General features: G+C 48.4%; 1 protein-coding gene across 20 annotated transcripts in view; it reads left to right on the top strand.

Annotated features, from left to right (window-relative positions):
• SLC39A14 (solute carrier family 39 member 14) overlaps window positions 1-21,187 on the top strand; it is a 53,642-nt gene extending 32,455 nt beyond the window's left edge. For 11 of the 20 annotated variants that reach the window (XM_035270033.3, XM_002756852.6, XM_035270041.3 and 8 more), the window contains 8 exons: window positions 940-1,218; window positions 4,916-5,102; window positions 9,635-9,804; window positions 12,678-12,800; window positions 13,630-13,818; window positions 13,923-14,130; window positions 15,458-15,642; window positions 17,690-21,187. In XM_035270033.3, the coding sequence (XP_035125924.1) occupies window positions 940-1,218; window positions 4,916-5,102; window positions 9,635-9,804; window positions 12,678-12,800; window positions 13,630-13,818; window positions 13,923-14,130; window positions 15,458-15,642; window positions 17,690-17,836 (1,488 nt within the window). In that variant the 3' untranslated portion in view covers window positions 17,837-21,187. Of the gene's footprint in view, window positions 1-939; window positions 1,219-4,915; window positions 5,103-6,557; window positions 6,728-9,634; window positions 9,805-12,677; window positions 12,801-13,629; window positions 13,819-13,922; window positions 14,131-15,457; window positions 15,643-17,689 lie in introns of all 20 variants that reach the window. The other 9 variants (XM_078347268.1, XM_035270030.3, XM_078347276.1 and 6 more) reach the window with 1 other exon arrangement.
• Window positions 21,188-21,482: the final 295 nt, after the last annotated feature.

Genomic DNA, 21,482 nt, shown 5'->3' with positions numbered 1-21,482 from the left:
AGCCTGGCCAACATAGTAAAACCCCATCTCTACTAAAAATACAAAAATTAGCCAGGCGTGATGGCACACGCCTGTAATCCCAGCTCCTCGGGAGACTGAGCTAGGAGAATTGCTCGAACCTGGGAGGCAGAGGTTGCAGTGAGCCGAGATCATTACACTACACTTTAGCCTGGGAGACAGAGCCAGACTGTCTTAAAAAAAAAAAAAGAGAGAGAATCTGATGAACTCCCATCTACCGGTTGCTTAGTTCCAGTGAGTATCAGCTCTTGCCTGATCACCTCATCCATACCCCTGTGCTCATACCCCCTGCTTTATTAGTTTGAAGCAGACCCAAGATCAGATGGTAAATCCGTGATTATTTTAGTACCTCTAAAAGGACTTCTGAAAAATCATAACCGGCGGGCTCAGTGGCTTATGCCTGTAATCCCAGCACTTTGGGAGGCGAGGCAGGTGGATCTCCTGAGGTAAGGAGTTTGAGACCACCATGCCCGATATGATGAAACCCCGTCTCTACCAAAAATATAAAAAAATTAGCCAGGTGTGGTGATGTGTGCCTATAATCCCAGCTATTCAGGAGGCTGAGGCAGGAGAATCACTTGAACCCAGAAGGCGGAGGTTGCAGTGAGCCCTGATCTCGCCACTGCACTCCAGCCTGGGCAACGAGTGAAACTCTGTCTCAAAAAAAAAAAAAAAAACCAACAAAAAAAAAGCATAATCACATTGCTGTTTTTTTTTTTAATTAAACCTATTGAATTTGTCCTTTTTATTAGTTTTTATTCTGTCCTTTCAAAAGGAGGGTTTCTTTCAAAGGCGAATTCAGGAAGGAGCAGAGGCAGAGACTGAAGGAGTCTCGCCGTGTTGAGTGTGTGGCGACGTGCCCGGTGCTCTTGCTGGCACACAGGGAGGGGCCTCAGCTTCACCTGCCTTTTTCTCTCACAGGCTCATTTAGTCACCATGAAGCTGCTGCACCCGGCCTTCCATAGCTGCCTCCTGCTGACCCTGCTCGGCTTCTGGATACCCAGCCCCGAGGCCCACGCTTCCTCCCCAGGCACACCCACTCTCAGCGCTGCCTCCTTCCTGCAGGACCTAATGCGTCGCCACGGTGAGGGTGACAGCCTCACTCTGCAGCAGCTGAAGGCCCTGCTCAACCACCTGGATGTGGGGGTGGGCCGGAGTAATGTCACCCAGCACGTGCAGGGACACAGGAACCTCTCCACGGTAAGACTCCCCTGCCAGCCAGCAGCTCTGCTCAGCACAGTCTCTGGCCTCTTGGGGTTTCCCGTCTAGTGGGCCCAGGGCAGCCTGGCAGCTTGGCAGCAGGGAGGATGAGGCAGGTCAGCCTCGAAGACAGAGTGGACAGGCCAATTCTTTTTTTCCTGTTGTCTGAATCCGCATATTGTGAGTCTTCTGTAGTACTTTCTGACCCCACCCCCGCCCCCCGCCCCGCATAGGTGTTCTCATGCCCTTAATAAAAGGCAGCCTGGGGCTGGTGGTTCACGCCTGTCATCCCAGCACTTTGGGAGGCCAAGGCGGATGGATCACCTGAGGTCAGGAGTTTGAGACCAGACTGTCCAACATGGTGAAATCCCAACTCTACTAAAAATACAAAAATCAGCCAGGCGTGGTGGTGGGTGCCTGTGATCCCAGTTACTCGGGAGGCTGAGGCAGGAGAATCGCTTGCACCCAGCAAGGCGGAGGTTGCAGTGAGCCCTGATCTCGCCACTGCACTCCAGCCTGGGCGACAAAGCAAGTCTTAAAACAAAACAAAACAAAGGCAGCCGGAAGTGGGGTTCTCAGCCCCACAGACTTCCTCAGAGCTGCACTTGAGTCACTCGGAAATGCTGAGAAAACAGCTCCCAGGCCAGCATTTCTCAGAGTCGACCGTTTCCCGAGCCTGTTACTATCCCAGTGAGCCTGCAGTCCCTCCAGGTGCAGCAGCAATTATCTGCATTTTACAGGAGCGGACACCAAGGGTCCCGCAGTGAGTCCCTGCAGAGACCCAGGCTGGAACGCCAGGTCTTTTTGGCTGCCAGTTCTGTGTTCTTTCTTCCATATTATCTCTGCTAATCAGACTCTGGGGCTATTTGCAGCAGCCAAATATAAGTCAGCCGGCAAAATCTTTATATATCGACTTTGTTCCCTGTGCTGGTGTTGTGAGCAATAGAGAAGAATGAGTCATATTTAGGGAGTTGACTGTCATCATGGGGAGCTTAACCAACAGAGGACAAAGTCAGCAGTGCTGAAATGAAGCATTGCATTTTGTGGGTTGGACAGTAATTGTAGGATGCAGAAATGAGAGGGGGAGACGAGTGTGCTGGAGTCATCCGTGCAGGCTCATGCATGCAGTGTCCTCGGGCTGCCCCTTGAGATGAGTGCAGTGTGGAGATAAAAGGGACAGGGCAGGCCGGGCACGGTGGCTCACGCCTATAATCCCAGCACTCTGGGAGGCTGAGGCAGGTGGATCATTTGAGGTCAGGAGTTCGAGACCAGCCTGGCCAACAGGGTGAAACCCTGTCTCTACTAAAAATATAAAAATTAGCCAGGTGTGGTGGTGGGTGCCTGTAATCCCAGCTACTTGGGAGGCTGAGGTGAGAGAATCACTTGAACCCAGGAGGTGGAGGTCACAGTGAGCTGAGGTTGCGCCACTGCACTCCAGCCTGGGTGACAGAGCGAGACTCTGTCTCAAAAAAAAAAAAGGCAAGGTACAGGGGTGACCATGTGGTGTGGATGCAGAATGACTTGAGCACAGCAGACACCAAAGCCAGGGAGGAGCGCACCCCGTGCCCCCGGAGGTGATGCAGTGACGTGGGTCTCAGTACCTGCCAGGGCAGCGGCAGCATCTCGGGGTCACAGGAGGCCAGCCCTCGGCCTTTAGAAGCCCAGGCACTTATTTTGGCAGCACAGTCAGAGTGCTGACTCTCAGAGATACGCCCATGTGAGACCAAACTCAGAAAAGGCCTGGCATGTAGGTGTAGACAGTATAATTAGAAGTGGAGCTGCAGATTTCACAGGAACGGTTCGTGAGAAGCGCTTACCTGCCACCTCCCAAGGTAACTGTGCGGCAGCTGCTGGCTGGCCACGGCCCACTTTGAATCTTCAGGTTTTCCTCCCCTTGCCTCTGTGAACATACATGTCCTCAGGCTGAGGGCAGTCCTGTATGGTTGAGGTTGTGTGGGGCTGATTGGGCAGCAGCACCGTTTTGGCGGAGCCCCACCCCGAGACATTTTAGCTTCAGAGAAGTAGCTAGAACCTGCGTTTTAACGTAATGGCTTCCTGGGCTATTGTGACGTGCAGCCAGATATGGTACGAAGCTTATATCTTCAAGCACACACACAAAGAATGGTGTTTTCTTTGACTCTTCTTTTCTTTTTTTCTATTTCGAGAGGGAGTCTCACTTTCTTGCCCAGGCTGGAGTGCAGTGGCACAATCTCAGCTCACTGCAACCTCCACCTCCTATGTTGAAGCAATTCTTCTGCCTCAGCCTCCTGAGTAGCTGGGATTACAGGTGTGCACCACCATACCCACCTAATTTTTGTATTTTTGTTAGAGACAGGGTTTCACCATGTTGGCCAGGCTGATTTCGAACTCTTGACTTCAAGTGATCTGCCTATCTTGGCCTCCCAAAGTGCTGGGATTATAGACATGAGCCATTGTGCCCAGCCCCAGAATGGTGTTTTCTAGAAACCATGCCCTAGTGACAATTTTTTTTTTTTTTTTAAGAGATAAGGTTTTGCTCTGTCACCCAGGCTAGAGGGCAGTGACATGATCATAGCTCACTCACTGTAGCCTCCAACTTCTGGGCTCTCGCAGTCCCCCTGCCTCAGCCTCCTCAGTAGGTGAGACTACAGTTACGTGCCACCACACCTCGCTAATTGTTAAATTTTTTGTAGAGAAGGGCTCTCATTATATTGCCCAGGCTGGTCTCCAATTTCTGGCCTCAAGCGATCCTCCTGCTTTGGCCTTCCAAAGTGCTGGGATTACAGTGTTAGCCACCATGCCTGGCCACTTGGTGGCAGTGATAGAAATGTTGTCATTCTTAAAATGTCTCAGGCACTTATTTACAGCTGCTTGTGCTTATAATGTGTAACTTTCATAGCTAACTGAGCCATAAGGATTACCTACTAGTTGTTGTTGTTGTTTTTTGAGACAGAATCTCACTCTGTTGCCCAGGCTGGACTGCAATGGCGTGATCTTGGCTCACTGCAATCTCTGCCTCCCAGGTTCAAACAATTCTCCTGCCTCAGCCTCCTGAGTAGCTGGGATTTCAGGGGTACGCCACTGTGCCCGGCTAATTTTTGTGTTTTTAGTAGAGACGGGGTTTCACCAGGCTGGTTTTGAATTCCTGACCCCATGATTCACCCGCTTCAGCCTCTGAAAGTGCTGGGATTACAGTCATGAGCCACTGTGCCTGGTTCTACTCACTTTTTTTTTTTTCTTTTTTTTTTGAGATGGAGTCTCACTCTATCGCCCAGGCTAAAGTACAGTGGCACAATCTCAGCTCATTGCAACCTCCACCTGCTAGGCTCAAGTGATTGTCCTGCCTCAGCCTCCAGAGTAGCTGGGATTACAGGTGTGTGTCACCATGCCTGGGTAATTTTTGTATTTTTAGTAGAGATGTTGTTTCACCATGTTGGTCAGGCTGGTCTTGAACTCCTGACCTTGTGATCTGCCTGCCTTGGCCTCCCAAAGTGCTGGGATTGCAGGCATGAGACACCACACCTGGCCCTACTTACTAGGTTTTTAAGTTTGGGGGACACCTTGCCCTCATCCCTAGACTAGATAAATCTACAAATCCCTGAAATTTGGACCTCTCTGTCTTCTTTCTTCCTCTGGGAAGGCTGAATAGGTTGCTACTTAGCGGGGCAAGGCCTGATCTTTGGGGTCTGAGTGGCTTCCTGCCCTTCCTGTGTTTCAGTGCTTTAGTTCTGGAGACCTCTTCGCTGCCCACAATTTCAGCGAGCAGTCACGGATTGGGAGCAGCGAGCTCCAGGAGTTCTGCCCCACCATCCTCCAGCAGCTGGATTCCCGGGCCTGCACTTCAGAGAACCAGGAAAATGAGGAGAATGAGCAGACGGAGGAGGGGCGGCCGAGCGCTGTCGAAGGTGAGCCAGGCTGGGAAGGCAGGAGCTGTCTCAGCTCGTCCTGTCTCACAAGGACTCCGGGGCTCGGCTGCTGCTGCTCACTGAAGGCCTAACCAGTGATATCCAGGAGGAGCTTGTCAGTGTCAGGAGGGGGATCAATGATTGTACAGTTAATTGTGTGTTCGCCATTGTCAGACTCCTGGGCTGTAGCTGGTGCGTGTTCAGAGCGTTGGACTCTTCAAGCACCCGTGGATGCCTTTTCGGTCCATTTTTTATTTTATGTTGAACCACAGGGGCCCAGTGCTTTGGTTTTTTTAATATTTTCTTTCTTCTTTTTTTTTTTTTTTTTTTTTGAGATATAATCTTACTCTGTCTCTGAGGCTGGAGTCGAGTGGTGTGATCATAGCTCACTGCAGCCTCAACCTTCTGGGCTCAAGTGATCCTCCTCCCTCAGCCTCCTGAGTAGCTGGGACTACATGTGTGCACTACCATGCCCAGCTACTTTTTAAATTTTTTGTAGAAACCGGACTTAGCCTAGGCTGGTCTCTAACTCCTTGGCTCAAGTGCTTTTTCTATCTTGGCCTCCCAAATTGCTGGGATCACAGGCATGAGCCACCGTACCTGGCTCACTTTCGTTTGATAGTTTTACCTTGAAGACCTCCGGGAGACTGCACTTGGCCCACTGAATCCTCCCTGCCCTCCCCATCCCAGTCTCCCTGGTCCAGCCGCAGTGGGCTTGCCGTGCGCTGTGAGCGTACGCCCCGATTGCCTAAGCCCCACAGGGCCGCCGTGTGCTGCCTACTCTTGGCACCTGGAGTATATGCTGTTTATGTTACTGCAAGTCGCTGTTTTCTGCTGTCATTATTTACTGGTACAGTTTCTCTCATTTTGTTCTGTTTTTTTGGAGCCAGAGTTTCACTCTTGTTGCCCAGGCGGGAGTGCAGTGGCATGATCTTGGCTCACTGTGACCACTCTAACCTCCGCCTCCTGGGTTCAAGTGCTTCTCCTACCTCAGCCTCCCGAGTAGCTGGAATTACTACTCGGCCACCACTAGCAGCACCACCATGCCCTGCTAATGTTTTGTATTTAGTAGAGACGGGATTTCACCATGTTAGTCAGGCTGGTCTCAAACTCCTGACCTCAGGTGATCACCCGCCTCAGCCTTCCAAAGTGCTGGGATTACAGGCGTGTACCACCACACCTGGCCTGCTTTTATGGTTTTTAAGCTTCCATGCTGTTTGCAACTGTCTCTCTGTAGAAAAGGTGAGTTTCTTTTGGATAGCAGTTTTCACAGAGCTTCCCTAGGCTTCTCCGCAGCATCTGGTGAGAGATGGACTCAGCAGATGTTTACTGATGGATTGGTGGAGCTCGGTCTGCCCCATCACACCTGAATTCAGAACGGGCCAGCCCCAGGCAGCAGGAGTGTCTCCCCACCCACAATAATAGAGGCCCTCGTCTGTTCTTGTTCCTCTACAGTGTGGGGCTTTGGTTTTCTCTGTGTCTCACTGATTAACCTGGCCTCTCTCCTGGGAGTCCTCGTCCTGCCCTGCACGGAGAAAGCGTTTTTCAGCCGTGTGCTCACTTACTTCATCGCCCTGTCCATTGGAACGCTGCTGTCTAACGCGCTATTCCAGCTCATCCCAGAGGTGCAGTAGAACAGAATTGTGCTCGTCCTCTTTCCCTGGGGCAGCACAGCTGAGCCAGTCCCTTCCTACCCTACCCTGGGCTCCAACGCACCCAGTGACTGCCACCTGAGAATTGAACCTATCCCTTATATCAGAGCCACCAATGACTTCTAACTCTGGGTCTCAGGGCCCACCTCTCACTCCTCTGGCCTCTGCAGGTGCTGTCAGATGCAAGGTTCTTCCAGTGTTCCCTCCTCCCAGGACCTGGCAGTCTCCCCTACCTTCCTGAGCCCCATACATAGGGCATCAAAGGAAAGCTGCAGCTATCGACTGCCATCCATGCCATCCATGCCATCCATGCCATCCATGCCATCCATGCCATCCATGCCATCCATGCCATCCATGCCATCCATGCCATCCATGCCATCCATGCCTTTGCTGCTAAGCACTAGCTACGTTTTTTTTCTTTTTTTTTTTTTTGAGATGGAGTTTCACTCCTGTTGTCCAGGGGGAGTGCAATGGCATGATCTCTGCTCACCACAACCTCCACCTCCCAGGTTCAAGTGATTCTCCTACCTGAGTAGCTGGGATTACAGGCATGTGCCACCATGCCTACAAAATTATTTTTTGTATTTTTAGGATTTCTCCATGTTGGTCAGGCTGGTCTTGAATTCCTGACCTCAGGTGATCTACCCACATCAGCCTCCCAAAGTGCTGGGATTACAGGTGTGAGCCAGGATGCCCAGCCTTTTTTTTTTTTTTTTTTGAGATGGAGTTTCACTCTTGTTGCCCAGGCTAGAGTGCAGTGGTGTGATCTTGGCTCATCGCAACCTCTGCCTCCCAGATTCAAGCAATTCTCCTGCCTCAGCCTCCCAAGTAGCTGGGATTACAGGCATGCTCCACCATGCCGGGTTAATTTTGTATTTTTAGTAGCTATGGGGTTTCTCCACGTTGGTCAGGCTGGTCTTGAACTCCCGACCTCAGGTGATCCGCCCACCTCGGCCTCCCAAAGTGCTGAGATTACAGGCATGAGCCACCGCACCTGACCAGTGCTTACTCTATTCTAAGGAGAAATCTTGGCAGTACTCAGGTCTGGGCACCAAGAGCTTATCCATCTGGAATGAGATGGAAGGAAAAGAGGTTACCAGCTGAAACGTAGAACTGGCCTAAAAAGTCAGTGTTGTTTAATTTTGAGCAGGCCATCATTTCAAGCATAGAGAGCCAAACACAGGACAAAGACCAAGACCAAACAAAATTAAAACGACAATAAATGGAAGAGGGGGCCTCAGTCCTTCGCACCTTGCATCTTGACTTTTTCCTGATAGGACTGACTTCCTGGTATCTCGACTTCACTGTTTTGAGATGTCGATTTTGTTGTTTAATTGTTATCACAGAGGAGCTATGAAAATAAGACCCAAGTTGACAGTCTGTCCGCTTTTTTAGCTCAGGCAGGGATGCTGCTGTTGGGGGTGAGGATACACAGACGCGTGGTCGACCCCCTTAGGAAGTGGTGGATGCTGCCCGTCTTAGAGATCCATGTCAGCAGCTTCCCAACCTTTGCCAGTCAAAAGACCCAGAAAAGACAGCAGAGGCCGGGTGCGGTGGCTCATGCCTGTAATCCCAGCACTTTGGGAGGCCGAGGCGGGAGGATCACCTGAGGTCAGGAGTTTGAGACCAGCCTGACCAACATGGAGAAACCCCATGTCTACTAAAAATACAAAATTAGCCAGGCGTGGTGGCGCATGCCTGTAATCCCAGCTACTTGGGAGGCTGAGATAGGAGAATCACTTGAACCTAGCAGGTGGAGGTTGCAGTGAGCCGAGATCGCACCACTGCACTCCAGCTTGGGTAACAAGAGTAAAACTTTGTCTCAAAAGAAAACAAAAGAAAAGACAGCAGATGGCTTGCCATGCCTTGCCCATTCTTCCTGGTTGAATGCCCACCATCTTGGTGCCATCTCAAAATTTTGCATGGATCTGACAAGCACTTTGCAGGAGTGGCCTCAACTTGGGCTATTTTTTCAGCTCCAGCAATGAAATATGTTAATTTTTTAAAGATTTGAAATGAAATTCCTTTGGACCTGTTTGAATGGAAATACTGTAATCGTGCATGCTCTGCCCCTGCAGCCTGCCAGGGAGTGTCTCATCCTGGTCTGGTTTGTCTTGCCCTCTTCTGGGCCTGGACAGAATGTCACACTGGGAAATGTTCAAAGAAATCTTTTTGTGACAGGGTGATCCTGGAACTCTGTTGTCTATGCTTGAGCCCCTCTCAGAGCATATGGAATAAGCAAAGAAGTTGAGAGGTGAAGACACTGAATTTTATGGGCGTTGGGCGTTAATCATCCTCCATCCCTTCTGCCCTACGTCTGGCTTGGTTGTATCTCATACAAAGCAAACCAAGTGGTCGTGGTGTCACCCAGGCCTGCGCAATATGAATTGGATGTGCAGAAGCAAACGCAGCAGCAGAGTGCCCAGCCCCTTTCCACATGCTCACATGTCCTATGAAAGAGAGCCCTTGAGTTCAAAGTCTTGAACGGCCTCTCTGACAGGCCTGGGCAGACCTCGGGTGTGTGACGAGGCAGCACCCTGCCCAGCCAGTCACACCACTGGCAGGAATGATTTGGGGCTACCAGTGGCCACAGGAGCAGAAGTCACAGGGTTCCAAGGCTGCCTTGAATTCCTCTTTCTTCTGAACTGATTGAAGGAAATTCCATGAGATTTGAATCACTAACAAATTTTCTATTTCTCTCTCCCTCCCTACTTGTCTCTCTCTGATTTTTCTTTTTTGTTCCGTTCATATCCACCAAACTTTCCTTGTGACCTCCCTATCCACCTCACCTTCCTCCCCCTAAATGGTGGTTGCTGTGCCATGGGGCGTGTGCCTTCTCTCCCTGCCCTGGGTGGGGCTGGCCCTCCCTCTACACGGCAGTGTGGGGATACGGTCTCCTCTGCGTGACCGTCATCTCCCTCTGCTCCCTCATGGGGGCCAGCGTGGTGCCCTTCATGAAGAAGACCTTTTACAAGAGGCTGCTGCTCTACTTCATAGCTCTGGCGATTGGAACCCTCTACTCCAACGCCCTCTTCCAGCTCATCCCCGAGGTATGGCAAGCCAGGGCCTTCACCCCGGAGCACGCTGGTGGGCACAGTGGGAGGGCCTCCGTTTGGATGGAAGGCATGGAGATGGTACCTGGAGGCCCTTTTTGGAAAGTGAAGCTAGGACTTAGGTGTGAGCTAGGACAGGCAGCCTAGCATAGGCTGAAGAGCTGGGTTCAAATCCCAGTTCCACTCTCCATAGGTTCTGTAACTCTAGGCACGTCACTGACCTCACAGTGCCTCTGTTTCTTCAGATGTGAGACGGGGAAGGCAATAGGCAGCCTCAGGAGGATGCTGTGAGGATGGAGTGATTGAGTCTTCGGCAGCACTGAGTGCCTGGTGCTGAGAGTGCTGTCTGATGTGGAGTGAAGAGATGCAGTGTAGAGAGCTCACTCTGGCTCAGTTGTGGCACTCAGATTGAGGCTTCGGGTGCAGAGAAGTTTAAAACATCATCAGCTGGGCGCAGTGGCTCACACCTGTAATCCCAGCACTTTGGGAGGCTGAGGCGGGAGGATCACCTGAGGTCGGGAGTTTGAGACCAGCCTGAGCAACGTGGAGAAACACTGTTTCTACTAAAAGTACAAAATTAGCTGGGTGTGGTGGTGGGCACCTGTAATCCCAGCTACTCGAGAGGCACAAGAATCACTTGAACCCAGGAGATGGAGGTTGCAGTGAGCTGAGATGGCACCACTGCACTCCAGCCTAGGTGACAGAGTAAGACTCTGTCTCAAAACAAACAAACCAACCCACACATCATCAGAACCCATAGGTCTCAGTAAAAAGATGGTCCATAGGGAGTTTGGGGCAAAGGTAATGCAAGGGAAACACTGCCTGGTTTTACATACCTTGACGGTACCTTTGTCTAGTAAGTTCACGGGAAAACTCACCACAAAAGAAGAGGGAACTCGTGGTTCATCTAATTTGGTATAATCCCCTCAGCAGACCCATTAATTACAGTAAGCACAGGACGTCTCCCCGTGGGTGGTCTCGCAGGCCTGGACAGAACCGCAGTTGACACAGAGAAATAACTCCATGTGCCTCTTACAACACTTGATGTTGTCTCTTTTTTTTTCTTTCCTTTTTTTTTGGAGATGGTCTCGCTCTGTCGTCGGGCTGGATTGTAGGTGGTGCGATCTCAGCTCGTTGCAACCTCTGCTTTCCTGGTTGAAGTAATTTTCCTGCCTCAGCCTCCTGAATAGCTGGGACTGCAGGTGCACACCAACACGCCTAGCTAATTTTTGTATTTTTAGTAGAGACGGTTTCACCATGTTTGCCAGGATGGTCTCGATCTCTTGACCTCGTGATCCACCCACCTTGACCGCACAAAGTGCTGGGATTACAGGCGTGAGCCACTCCGTCCGGCTGACACTTGATGTTTTCTAAAATGTCAGTTGGCTCTCTCCTAGTCCATCCTTAGGTAACTCTGAGGGATCGGTAGAACAAGTAGTTTTACCCATTGGAATCTGACCTGCACAAGAGCATATATCCCTGAGCCGAGAACCCAGCTTTTGGAATTTCTGAAGCTCAAGTCGTGATTTTGTCTTTACCATCCTTTGTGGCTTTTTGCAGAGAGGTGTTAGTTGTCTATTTTCACTTCACTTTTCCCCTGGATGATTTGACTCCCTTGGAAAGTCAACACCAAAGTGTTGCTTCTCTGGAAGGTAGTGATTGAATTTGGCCCCTTTAAAACATAAAGGCAACAGACAGCCCAGAGTTGCTTGAAGTTGGGATCAACTTTTATTTTGGACCAATTCATGAGAGGGTGGGAGTTCATTCAAGGCCTGTTTCCCATCAGAAAACAGAGGAACAACCCCATAAATATATATACCTCCTATGCACCCATAAACATTTAAAAAAATAAAATAAACAGAGGAGCAAATCGTTAGATACTTTTTTGTTTTTGAGAAAGAGTCTCATTCTGTCACCTAGGCTGGAGTGCAGTGGTACCATCTCGGCTCCCTACAATCTCTGCCTCCTGGGTTCAAGCCATTCTCCTGCCTCAGCCTCCAGGGTAGCTGGGATTACAGGTGCACCACCACACCCAGCTAATTTTTGTTTTTTGTTTTAGTAGAGATGGGGTTTCACCATCTTGGCCAGGCTAGTCTCAAACTCCTGGCTTCAAGTTACCCACCCACCTCTGTCCTCCAAAGTGCATGAGCCACCGCACCCGGCCAGGTCATTAGACACTTTCACAAGAACACACCATAAATCAGGAGCTTAACCTAGGACAGAATTCTCTTGATTTCGACTCCTATCCTCTTCCCAATGGATTCTTCCCTCCCTCTTCAGTAAGTGACAGTTGCAGAAAGGACTCAAAACCCAAAAATTGATGCTCGCAGTAACACAGTCTGTTTTCTTGGTTCTGTGGTCACTGGGAGGTCTGCGGACAGGAAGACGCTGCAGTTCTTATTATTTAACTGAGAAATGGGTTTCCCATTTTAGAAAGTATAATTACCCATCTCCCTTTGTGTTTACAGGCAGGTCAGCCAGGAACACTAGATAAGATGAAAATAAATACAAGTGTCTGCTCCTTCAATATGAAATCTGCTGGCAGAGAATGCCTTCACAGCAAAGCACCAAGAGAAATCAAAAGTAGAAAACCGTATTGGAGGCTGTTCTTTCTGGAATTAAAATTCTACAGATGATCAGTCTTTTGCGTCAGCAAATAAACTTGAGAAGAACCTCGCGGGTTTGGTGATATCAAATCAGGGAAACACCAGGACTAGATTTTTGCTGGAAAGAGGATGGGTAGATGGCAGAATTCCTCCAGTACGTCTGTCTCCTCTCCTAGAGTCAAGGAAGTAGTTAAGAGATAGGAGGGGGACCAGCGAAGACGCTTTATCTTCTTAAAAACTCATTTTGTTTTCCTGGGTCCACAGGCTTTTGGTTTCAACCCTCTGGAAGATTATTATGTCTCCAAGTCTGCAGTGGTGTTTGGGGGCTTTTATCTTTTCTTTTTCACAGAGAAGATCTTGAAGATTCTTCTTAAGCAGAAAAATGAGGTAAGGCGCAGTTGTTGCTGAAGGAAGCTCTTCTAGGGAAAGCACCCATCTCAGGAAAATGTCGATGTATTGTGGTGGTGATGGTGTTAGCTCAGTATCAAAAATTTCATGAAACTCTAATTTCTTGAGGAAATAATCCCTTTTCACCTCCTGAAGTGAGGCCAGACCAGAAACTAGATCTGGCCAGTGTGCCTTCTCGGCAGTAGTTTATCCCCTTTGTTTTGTTCTAGATGCTTTCCTTAATATATTTGCATCTTTCCAGGATGGGGAGAAGGGCTTGATAACATACATTCATTATGTATGAAGTATGACTGCAGAGAAACAGGACTGACTATTACAATACAGTTTCAGAAAGATATCTTTAGTGGCTGGCACGCAGTTATTCCCTAAATAGCTGCTGAATTGAGTGAGATAAGCCATTGCAAGAGAGGAGCTCTAAATATTTGAGCAGTGGCTGCCTTGCTGGAATAAGCATTTGCCCTGAGGCCGCAGCTTTGATATCTGTCTGACGCCAGGGCCTTCGCACTTGGTACGGCTTTAGAAACAGGTCTCCCTTTGTTGCCCAGGCTGGTCTCAAACTCCTCAGCTCAAGCAGTTCTCGAACCTCGGCCTTCCACAGTGCTGGGATTTACAGGTGTGAGCCCCTGTGCCTGGCCATGGCTTCATAGAACAGCTTTTACAGCATTTCTAAGCAGGTGACCTGCTTGTGTCCTCTTTAGTGGTAGGACTGAGGTCTTCCAGTGCATGGAGCGCTTCCTTGGAGCAGGTGCTCCGTCAGGTTTGTGGTTTTGGTGAATGTCATGCTGAGCTCTCCTTGCTGCCTCTCCAGCATCATCACGGCCACAGCCATTATGCCTCCGAGACGCTTCCCTCCAAGAAGGACCAGGAGGAGGGGGTGATGGAGAAGCTGCAGAACGGGGACCTGGACCACATGATTCCTCAGCACTGCAACAGCGAGCTGGATGGCAAGGTGCCTGTGGTGGATGAGAAGGTCGTTGTGGGCTCTCTCTCTGTGCAGGTCAGTGGGCCACCCGCTGCTTGGCGGAGCCTCTAAGGGGTTGCCTCAGGCTCACCTTGAAGGCACGTAGTCCAGCCTTTGACTCCATGCGTGCTTTCTCCTAGGACCTGCAGGCATCCCAGAGCGCTTGCTACTGGCTGAAAGGTGTCCGCTATTCTGACATCGGCACTCTGGCCTGGATGATCACTCTGAGCGATGGCCTCCACAATTTCATCGACGGCCTGGCCATCGGTGCCTCCTTCACTGTGTCAGTTTTCCAAGGCATCAGCACCTCAGTGGCCATCCTCTGTGAGGAGTTCCCACACGAGCTGGGTAAGCGTGCGTCCTCCGTTCTACTGGTGCTCCCTCAGGTGATGGTGCAGTCCCCCTTCCTGTGGCCAGTTCCTTGCTCCCATCTCCCCGCCTTCTCAGTGCTTATTGTAACTGATTAACATGCCACCAAAGCTTCATGGACTCTAATCACCATTTTTTAACAGTTAGAGAATTTTAGCCAGGTGTGGTGGCTCACGCCTGTAATCCCAGCACTTTGGGAGGCTGAGGCAGGTGGATCATGAGGTCAGGAGTTCAAGACCAGCCTGGCCAATATGGTGAAACCCTGTCTCTACTAAAAATACAAAAATTAGCTGGGCATGGTGGTTTGCCCCTGTAGTCCCAGCTACTTTGGGAGACTGAGGCAGGAGAATCACTTGAACCCGGGAGGGTGGAGGTTGCAGTGAGCTGAGATTGTACCACTGCACTCCAGCCTGGGTGACCGAGCAAGACTCCATCTCAAAAAAATAAATAGATAATTTTAAATGATGGGGTTTTTATAAAGTTATTTGTTTCCTTTTAACCCCACATGCAGTGGCTCAGTTCTCATCTATACAGTGGGGTTAGTAAGAGCACCCCCTTTTAGAATTATGGTGAGGATTAAAGAAAAACAAAAGGTGAAAGGGACTTCCCATGTGCCAGGTGCTATTCTGAGCACTCAGTAGAGGCTCTCTCTTCCAGCCTGTTCATCTTCCAAAGCTCAGGTGCCTGGCAGGTGGATGAACCAGGGGGTAGGAGGGACTTAGTTTGATCAGAGGGAGTGTGTGAAAAGCCAGTAATTAGTCCAGAGGCTTAGGGGCGACTGAGGGTCAAATTCTGGCTTTGCCGTTATTGACTTGAGGCTTTGGGCAAATCACTTCACTTTTTGCGATCTCTCTTTTGTTTCCATGGTAGTTGTGAGAAAGGGCGTTCCTTCTGTTTCACCACAAATCCAGAGAGAAACGAGGAGGCCAGTGCCAGCTGGTCATCTATTTTTAAAATCCTGGAAAGATTTTCAGCCTCTAGGCTGGGTACATGGCCAGTTTGGCAAACGGAGACGGGTTTGAACAGGAAGTTCAAGGGCCTGTCTTGTCGCTTCAGTCTTCAGTCTGGGGCCGTCTTGATTGTTTTTCACCCACACATTTAGCAGCCTGATGTCATCAGTGCCCTCTGTCTCCCAAGACCTTGTATGACTGTCTCTCGCTCTGTTGCCAGGCTGGATTCAAACTCCTGGGCTCAAACCGTCCTCCCACCTGAGCCTCCCAGGTAGCTGGGATTAACAGGTGTACACCACCACGCCCATCTGACTCTTCTTTCATCATTCCTTCTCTTCTCTTTCTCCCTGCTGTAGGAGACTTTGTTATCCTGCTCAACGCTGGGATGAGCATCCAACAGGCTCTATTCTTCAACTTCCTTTCTGCCTGCTGCTGCTACCTGGGTCTGGCCTTTGGCATCCTGGCCGGCAGCCACTTCTCTGCCAACTGGATTTTTGCGCTGGCTGGAGGAATGTTCTTGTATATTTCTTTGGCTGATATGGTAAGTGTTTCATAGTTCATCTGATGGGAGGGCAGCTAAGGGGACGCTATGTAGGTATTTTTTTTCTAGGTTTATCTCCCAGGCTGGAGTGCAATGGCGCAATCTTGGCTCACTTCAACGTCCGCCTGCTGGGTTCAAGCGATTTACCTGCCTCAGCCTCCTGAGTAGCTGGGATTACAGACATGCGCCACCACGCACGGCTAATTTTTGTATTTTTAGTAGAGACAGAGTTTCACCATGTTGGCCAGGCTAGTCTTGAACTCCCGACCTTAGGTGATCCACCCCCCGAGCCTCCCACAGTGCTGGGATTACAGGCGTGAGCCACCAAGTCTGGCCAGTAGTTTGTTTTTAATCACGGTTTTCTTAGCTTTCTTTCACACACCACAGAATTCGTCTGTTTAAGGTGTACCTACCATTCAGTGGTTTTTAAGGGGGCATTAGATTTTAAAGGAGGAAAATTTATGTTTTTGTTAGCATATGTCGTTAAGGAAAATGATTATACTCAATCTATGGCCTTTATTTAATTCTTATAGAATAGCTGTATACAGATAAGAGGGGGCAGGAAGAAAAGAAAATTACCCGTTATTATACTACCCCTAGAACAATAATAGCAACACTTGGGTTTGTTTCCTTTTTTATTTCAATGCATAGGGCATATCTTTTTTTTTCTTTATTTTTATTTTTGCATCCCCGGATTGAATCCTACTTGATCATGGTGGATAAGGGCATATCTTTTTCTTTAATTTTTAATTTTATTTTTTAGACAGAGCCCCATTCTTCCCCAGCCTGGAGTGCAGTGTGTGATCATAGGTCACTGCAACCTTGAACTTAAGAGCTCCAGTGATCCTCCTCCCTCAGTCTCCCAAGCAGCTAGGACTACAGGCTCCAGCTACCATACCCCGCTAATGTTTTGAATTTTTATTGAATGGACACTCTGTGTTGCCTAGGCTGATCTTGAACTTCTGGCCTCAAGGGATCCTCCTATCTCAGCCTCCCAAAGTGCTGGGATTATAGGTGTGAGCCACTGCATCTAACCTGTTTATAACATCTTGGTAGTAAAAAAGACCTCTTCAAGTATTTAAAGTCCACAGGAAGGCCAGGCATGGTGGCAGGCAGCTGTGGAGCTACTCCACCCCACAGAAGTGGGATGATTACTCGAGAGCAGGAGTTCAAGGCTGCAGTGCGCTATGACCGCACCAGTGCACTCGAGCCTGGGCACAACAGAGTGAGCCCCTGTCTCAAGAAGGGAAAAAGAAGTCTAGAATAAAAAGTTTATTTTTTAATCAGAGTACATTTATGTTTAGCCAACCTCTGAACTCCAGAGCCACATACATATTGAATACTTCGTTTTGTCTACATTGTTGGAAAGACATGGTACCTGCTATTGTTAATTTTCTTTTTTTTTTTTAATTTTGTTTTTGAGATGGAGGCTTGCTCTGTTGTCCCGGCAGGAGTTCAGTGGTGGTATCTCCACTCACTGTGTGCCGGGTTCAAGCTATTCCCTTTCTCCTGCCTCAGCCTCCCAAGTAGCTGGGACTATAGGTGTGCACTAACATGCCCAGCTAATTTTTTTTTTTTGAGACAGAGTCTTGCTCTATTGCCCAGGCTGGAGTGCAGTGGTATGAAGCTTGGCTCACCACAACCTCCTCCTCCCAGGTTCAAGCAATTCTCCTGCCTCAGCCTCCCAAGTAGTTGGAATTACAGGCACCCACCACCATGCCTGGCTAACTTTTTTGTATTTTAGTAGAGACAGGGTTTTGCCATGTTGGTCAGGTTGGTCCTGGACTCCTGACCTCAGGTGATCCACCCGCCTCAGATCCATCTCAGCCTCCCAAAGTGCTGGGATTAGTGAGCCACTGCTCCTGGCCCTGTTAATTTTCTTTGTCAAACCAACCTGATCTATGTCTCCATCACTGAATTGCCCTGGGCTTACAAGATTAAGGAAGGAATTGCAGCTATATTGTTTCTCGCTTCTTTTTTTAAAAAAAGTTATGTATTTATTTATTTGTTTCTTTTTTTGTTTGTTTGTTTCTCGCTTCTTTCTCAGTTCCCTGAGATGAATGAGGTCTGCCAAGAGGATGAAAGGAAAGGCAGCATCTTGATTCCCTTTGTCATCCAGAACCTGGGCCTCTTGACTGGATTCACCATCATGCTGGTCCTCACCATGTATTCAGGACAGATCCAGATTGGGTAGGGCCCTGCCAAGAGCCTGTGGGACCGGAAGTCGGGCCCTGGGCTGCCCGATCCCCAGCCCGAGGACTCAGCGTCCCAAAAGCACCACAGAAGAGGCCTTTCCATTCAAAACTGACACAGACTGTATTCCTGCATTCAAATGTCGGCCGTTTGTAAAATGCTCTATCCTAGGAATAAGCTGCCCTGGTTACCAGCCTCTAGCTTAGTGCCTCTTGCCCTCTCCTCATCTCCTTTTCTCTCAGTGACTCTGGACCCTGAATGCAGCTTGTAAGACAAGCCTGACTTTTTTCTCTGATTACCTTGGCCTCCTTCTCTTGGAACCAGTGCTTAAAGGTTTTGAATCCTTTATCCAACAATGCAAAAATAGAGCCAGTGGTTATAACTTGGCTAGAAATATCAAGAGGTGAATCCATAGCATGGGGCCATGACTCTAGCTGGGCACCCTGGACCTCCAGCTGGCCAACAGAAAGAAGAGACAGGAGACAGGAAGCCTTCCCATTTTTTCAGTCTGTTTAATTGTCTATTACTTCTCTCAAAGAGAACCTGAAGTCGGAACAGATGAGCAGGGTGAGGGGCGAAGCAGGGTTCATCCTGAAAGGGAGAGGAAGTCGAACCACTGCTTGTGTCTTGTCCAGATGGTCACTTGTTCCTACTGAGATGCTGGTTTTGTTTTGTTTTTTTGTTTTTGTTCTTTGAGACAGTCTTGCTCTGTCACCCAGACTGGAGTGCAGTGGCTCGATCTCAGCCCACTGCAACCTCTGCCTCCCATCTTCAAGTGATTCTTCTGCCTCAGCCTCCCAAGTAGCTGGGATTACAGGCGTGAGCCAGTCTGCCTGGCTAGTTTTTGTATTTGTAGTAGAGAGGGGGTTTCACCATGTTGGCCAGGTTGGTCTCGAATGCATCACCTCAGATGATTCACCTCCCAAACTCATGATCTCAAACTCATGTTCTCGAACTCATGACCTCAGATGATCCACCTGCCTCGGCCTCCCAAAGTGCTGGGATTACAGGCATGAGCCACCATGCCTGGCCGGTTACTGATTTGGTAACAGCACCTGGTGTTTCATGGCTGTCAGGTGAGCTAACGTGGAGGTGTGGCTGCCTGGACCTCTTTTAGATGAACACTGATAGAACAAAGGGTCAGGCTGTCTGCAAAAAAAACAGTTGGTTTGGCTGTGATTCTTACCTCCTCTTCCCGACCGCCGTCTTTTACGAAACTTGGTAGCTGCTTCCCTAGAAGCACATTCGGAGCACATTTGAGACCTTGTGTTAGAGGGGAGACTGCACAAACTGTCCGCCTCCCGTTGAGATGTCTGCAGAGTGGCAAGCTGACTTGCAGAACTGGGGTGCCGTTTATGCTGTACTTAGACAGGGGTAATCGGAAATGGAATCAGTGCAGGCAAAATTTAGGATCTGCTGCTTCCATAAATCAAAGCATGACTAACAGGGGTCTCTGAAATGTAAGGTCACTGACTTCACTTAGGTCATCACAGATGTTTGCAGAATGGCGGGCCTAATGATTATGCTGCACATGGTTTTTAATGACCTGTCTAGGTTACTGTTTCCTTGCCAAAAAAAAAAAAAAAAAAAAAGTCGAATCCTGTATTGAATTGAATATGAATTGATCTAACTCTCTTCAGAAAATGGCTGGAGACACTTGTCTGCAAAACTGTAGGCCAGCCTCTGGCACTGTGGAGCCCTTGCCTCCGAGCGCTGGCTTCCAGGGGAGCTCATCTCCAGGTTCACTAGGTGAATTGATTTATTATTATCATATTGATAATGTGAGATTCTTCAGCCACTTTGGGGAGCCTGTCTCTCCAGAAGCCTTTCTTCGTGGTGCCCGCAGTTGCAGCTCAGGGGCCATGTTTGCAAACTGATTCACGTGCATGGCTGGCAGGAGTACTGGTTCACTACCAATGCCTGAGTTTTTCTCTTCTCACACAGAAAAGCTGTCCACTCTCAGTAATCACAAGCAGCATCGATTTTGTTTTCTCTTCTTGGGAGACATCTCTCAAACCAGGAATATTCTTGAAAAGAGCATGAGCAGGAAAACTGCTGATGATACTTTTTAAGTTTTTTTCTTATTTTGCCTGTTGGCTTCAATACATTTGAGAATATGCTGAAGAAGGAAGATTTCAGTGATGGAGAGTCTAGATCAAATATCAGGACTGACTCCTGGTAGGGTTATGGTCCAGTTTTACCAAAGAACCCATTCCTTGAATGTTGAAATCTAACTTTTTGTATTGTCAATATTGTTGTTGTTTTAAAATGGTTCTTCGTCTTTTCTGTTTTATTTTTCTCAAACTGCTTTGGGAGCTAGCAGAAAATAACTCAAAAGTGTAAGACTCTGGAAGATTTTGCTTTTACCTAAGTCGCACTGATGTTTTACATTTGTAATTTTAGCATTCCCAGTAGACCCCGCCATTCCTTAAACATAATTCCCTTTGTCTTGGGGTAGAATACTAAGTTAGAGTTAGTGGATTTCTAGTTTAGAAGAGGAGCTCAAAGCTATAATCTTTAACAAATTGAAAAATGAAATATGAAATAGTGTGCTTTCCCTTTCTGTGCGCACCTATATTACCTAAAGAAATTTCCTTTGACAGACAGCTTCCTCTAAGGGAAATCCTCTTTAAACTGTAATTGGCGCAGAGGTTGGTTCTAGTTGGAGCTTAGGAGAGGTGGAGACGCTCACATCATCGGACTTGAGTTGCCACTGATTGTGGCAACCGCTGTGCCTCATAAGTCAAAAATGGGGCAATTTATTTTGCTTTTTAGGTGTTGAATTTGCTGTTTTAAGTATTTGTACATAGTAGAAGTCTAAGGAGTAGCAAGTCGTTGGTTGGGAGAACTTTTTCACCCAGATGCACCAGCTCCTATTAAGAAATTAGCAAAGAAAGTGTATGTCAGATGCAGGAACGGTGAGGCAGGGACAGGAGTTCTGCTCCTGCTCCCCTCACCACTGACACGCAACTTGCCCTGTCTTTGCCCCCCAAAGGTATTTTGTGTCTAGTGTCAAATTGGAGCTGTGCTTCATTGGTCCTTAACCTTGGGTTTTAAAAAGGCTTCTCTGTTTGGGTAGCGTAAGAACTAATTATGAACTGATTATAGTAAGTCTTCTTCCAAACAGATGGCAACATGTGGAGCATCTGCTTTATAAATAGTTGTCTGATTTTTGCGAGAGGTTAGGATTTTATTGTTCATATTTCCCTTTACAGTTCTGCAATTCCATCACAGTATTTTTTTTAAACAACTCAGGTATTATGAGAAGAAATTAGAAAATAAAATTAACTTATCTGGACTGTAAATGTTATATTTGTAAGATTCTATAAATAAAGCTATATTCTGTAATTGCTGAGTGCCTCCTGTGATCATTTGCAGTAAGTATGAATGTAATGAAAGCTGTTGAACACAAGGTGGCGATGGTGTCTCACTGACATACAAAGTTTTGTTTTACCAGGTCTGGTTTAACATTTGACTGGGATTTAGAAGGAATCTGTTTGGTGTGGTTTGGTTTGTGTTTTGTTTTGTTTTGACAGAGTTTTGCTCTTGTTATCCAGTCTGGAGTGCAGTGGTGCGATCTTGGCTCACTGCAATCCCTGACTCCCAGGTTCAAGCAATTCTCTTGTGTAGGTGGGATTACAGGCACC

This window comes from Callithrix jacchus, chromosome 13 (genome assembly GCF_049354715.1).
Source record: "Callithrix jacchus isolate 240 chromosome 13, calJac240_pri, whole genome shotgun sequence".
Classification (NCBI taxonomy): domain Eukaryota; kingdom Metazoa; phylum Chordata; class Mammalia; order Primates; family Cebidae; genus Callithrix; species Callithrix jacchus.
Note: the sequence above shows the minus strand (reverse complement) of the source record. Positions and strands in the feature narration are given on the sequence as shown.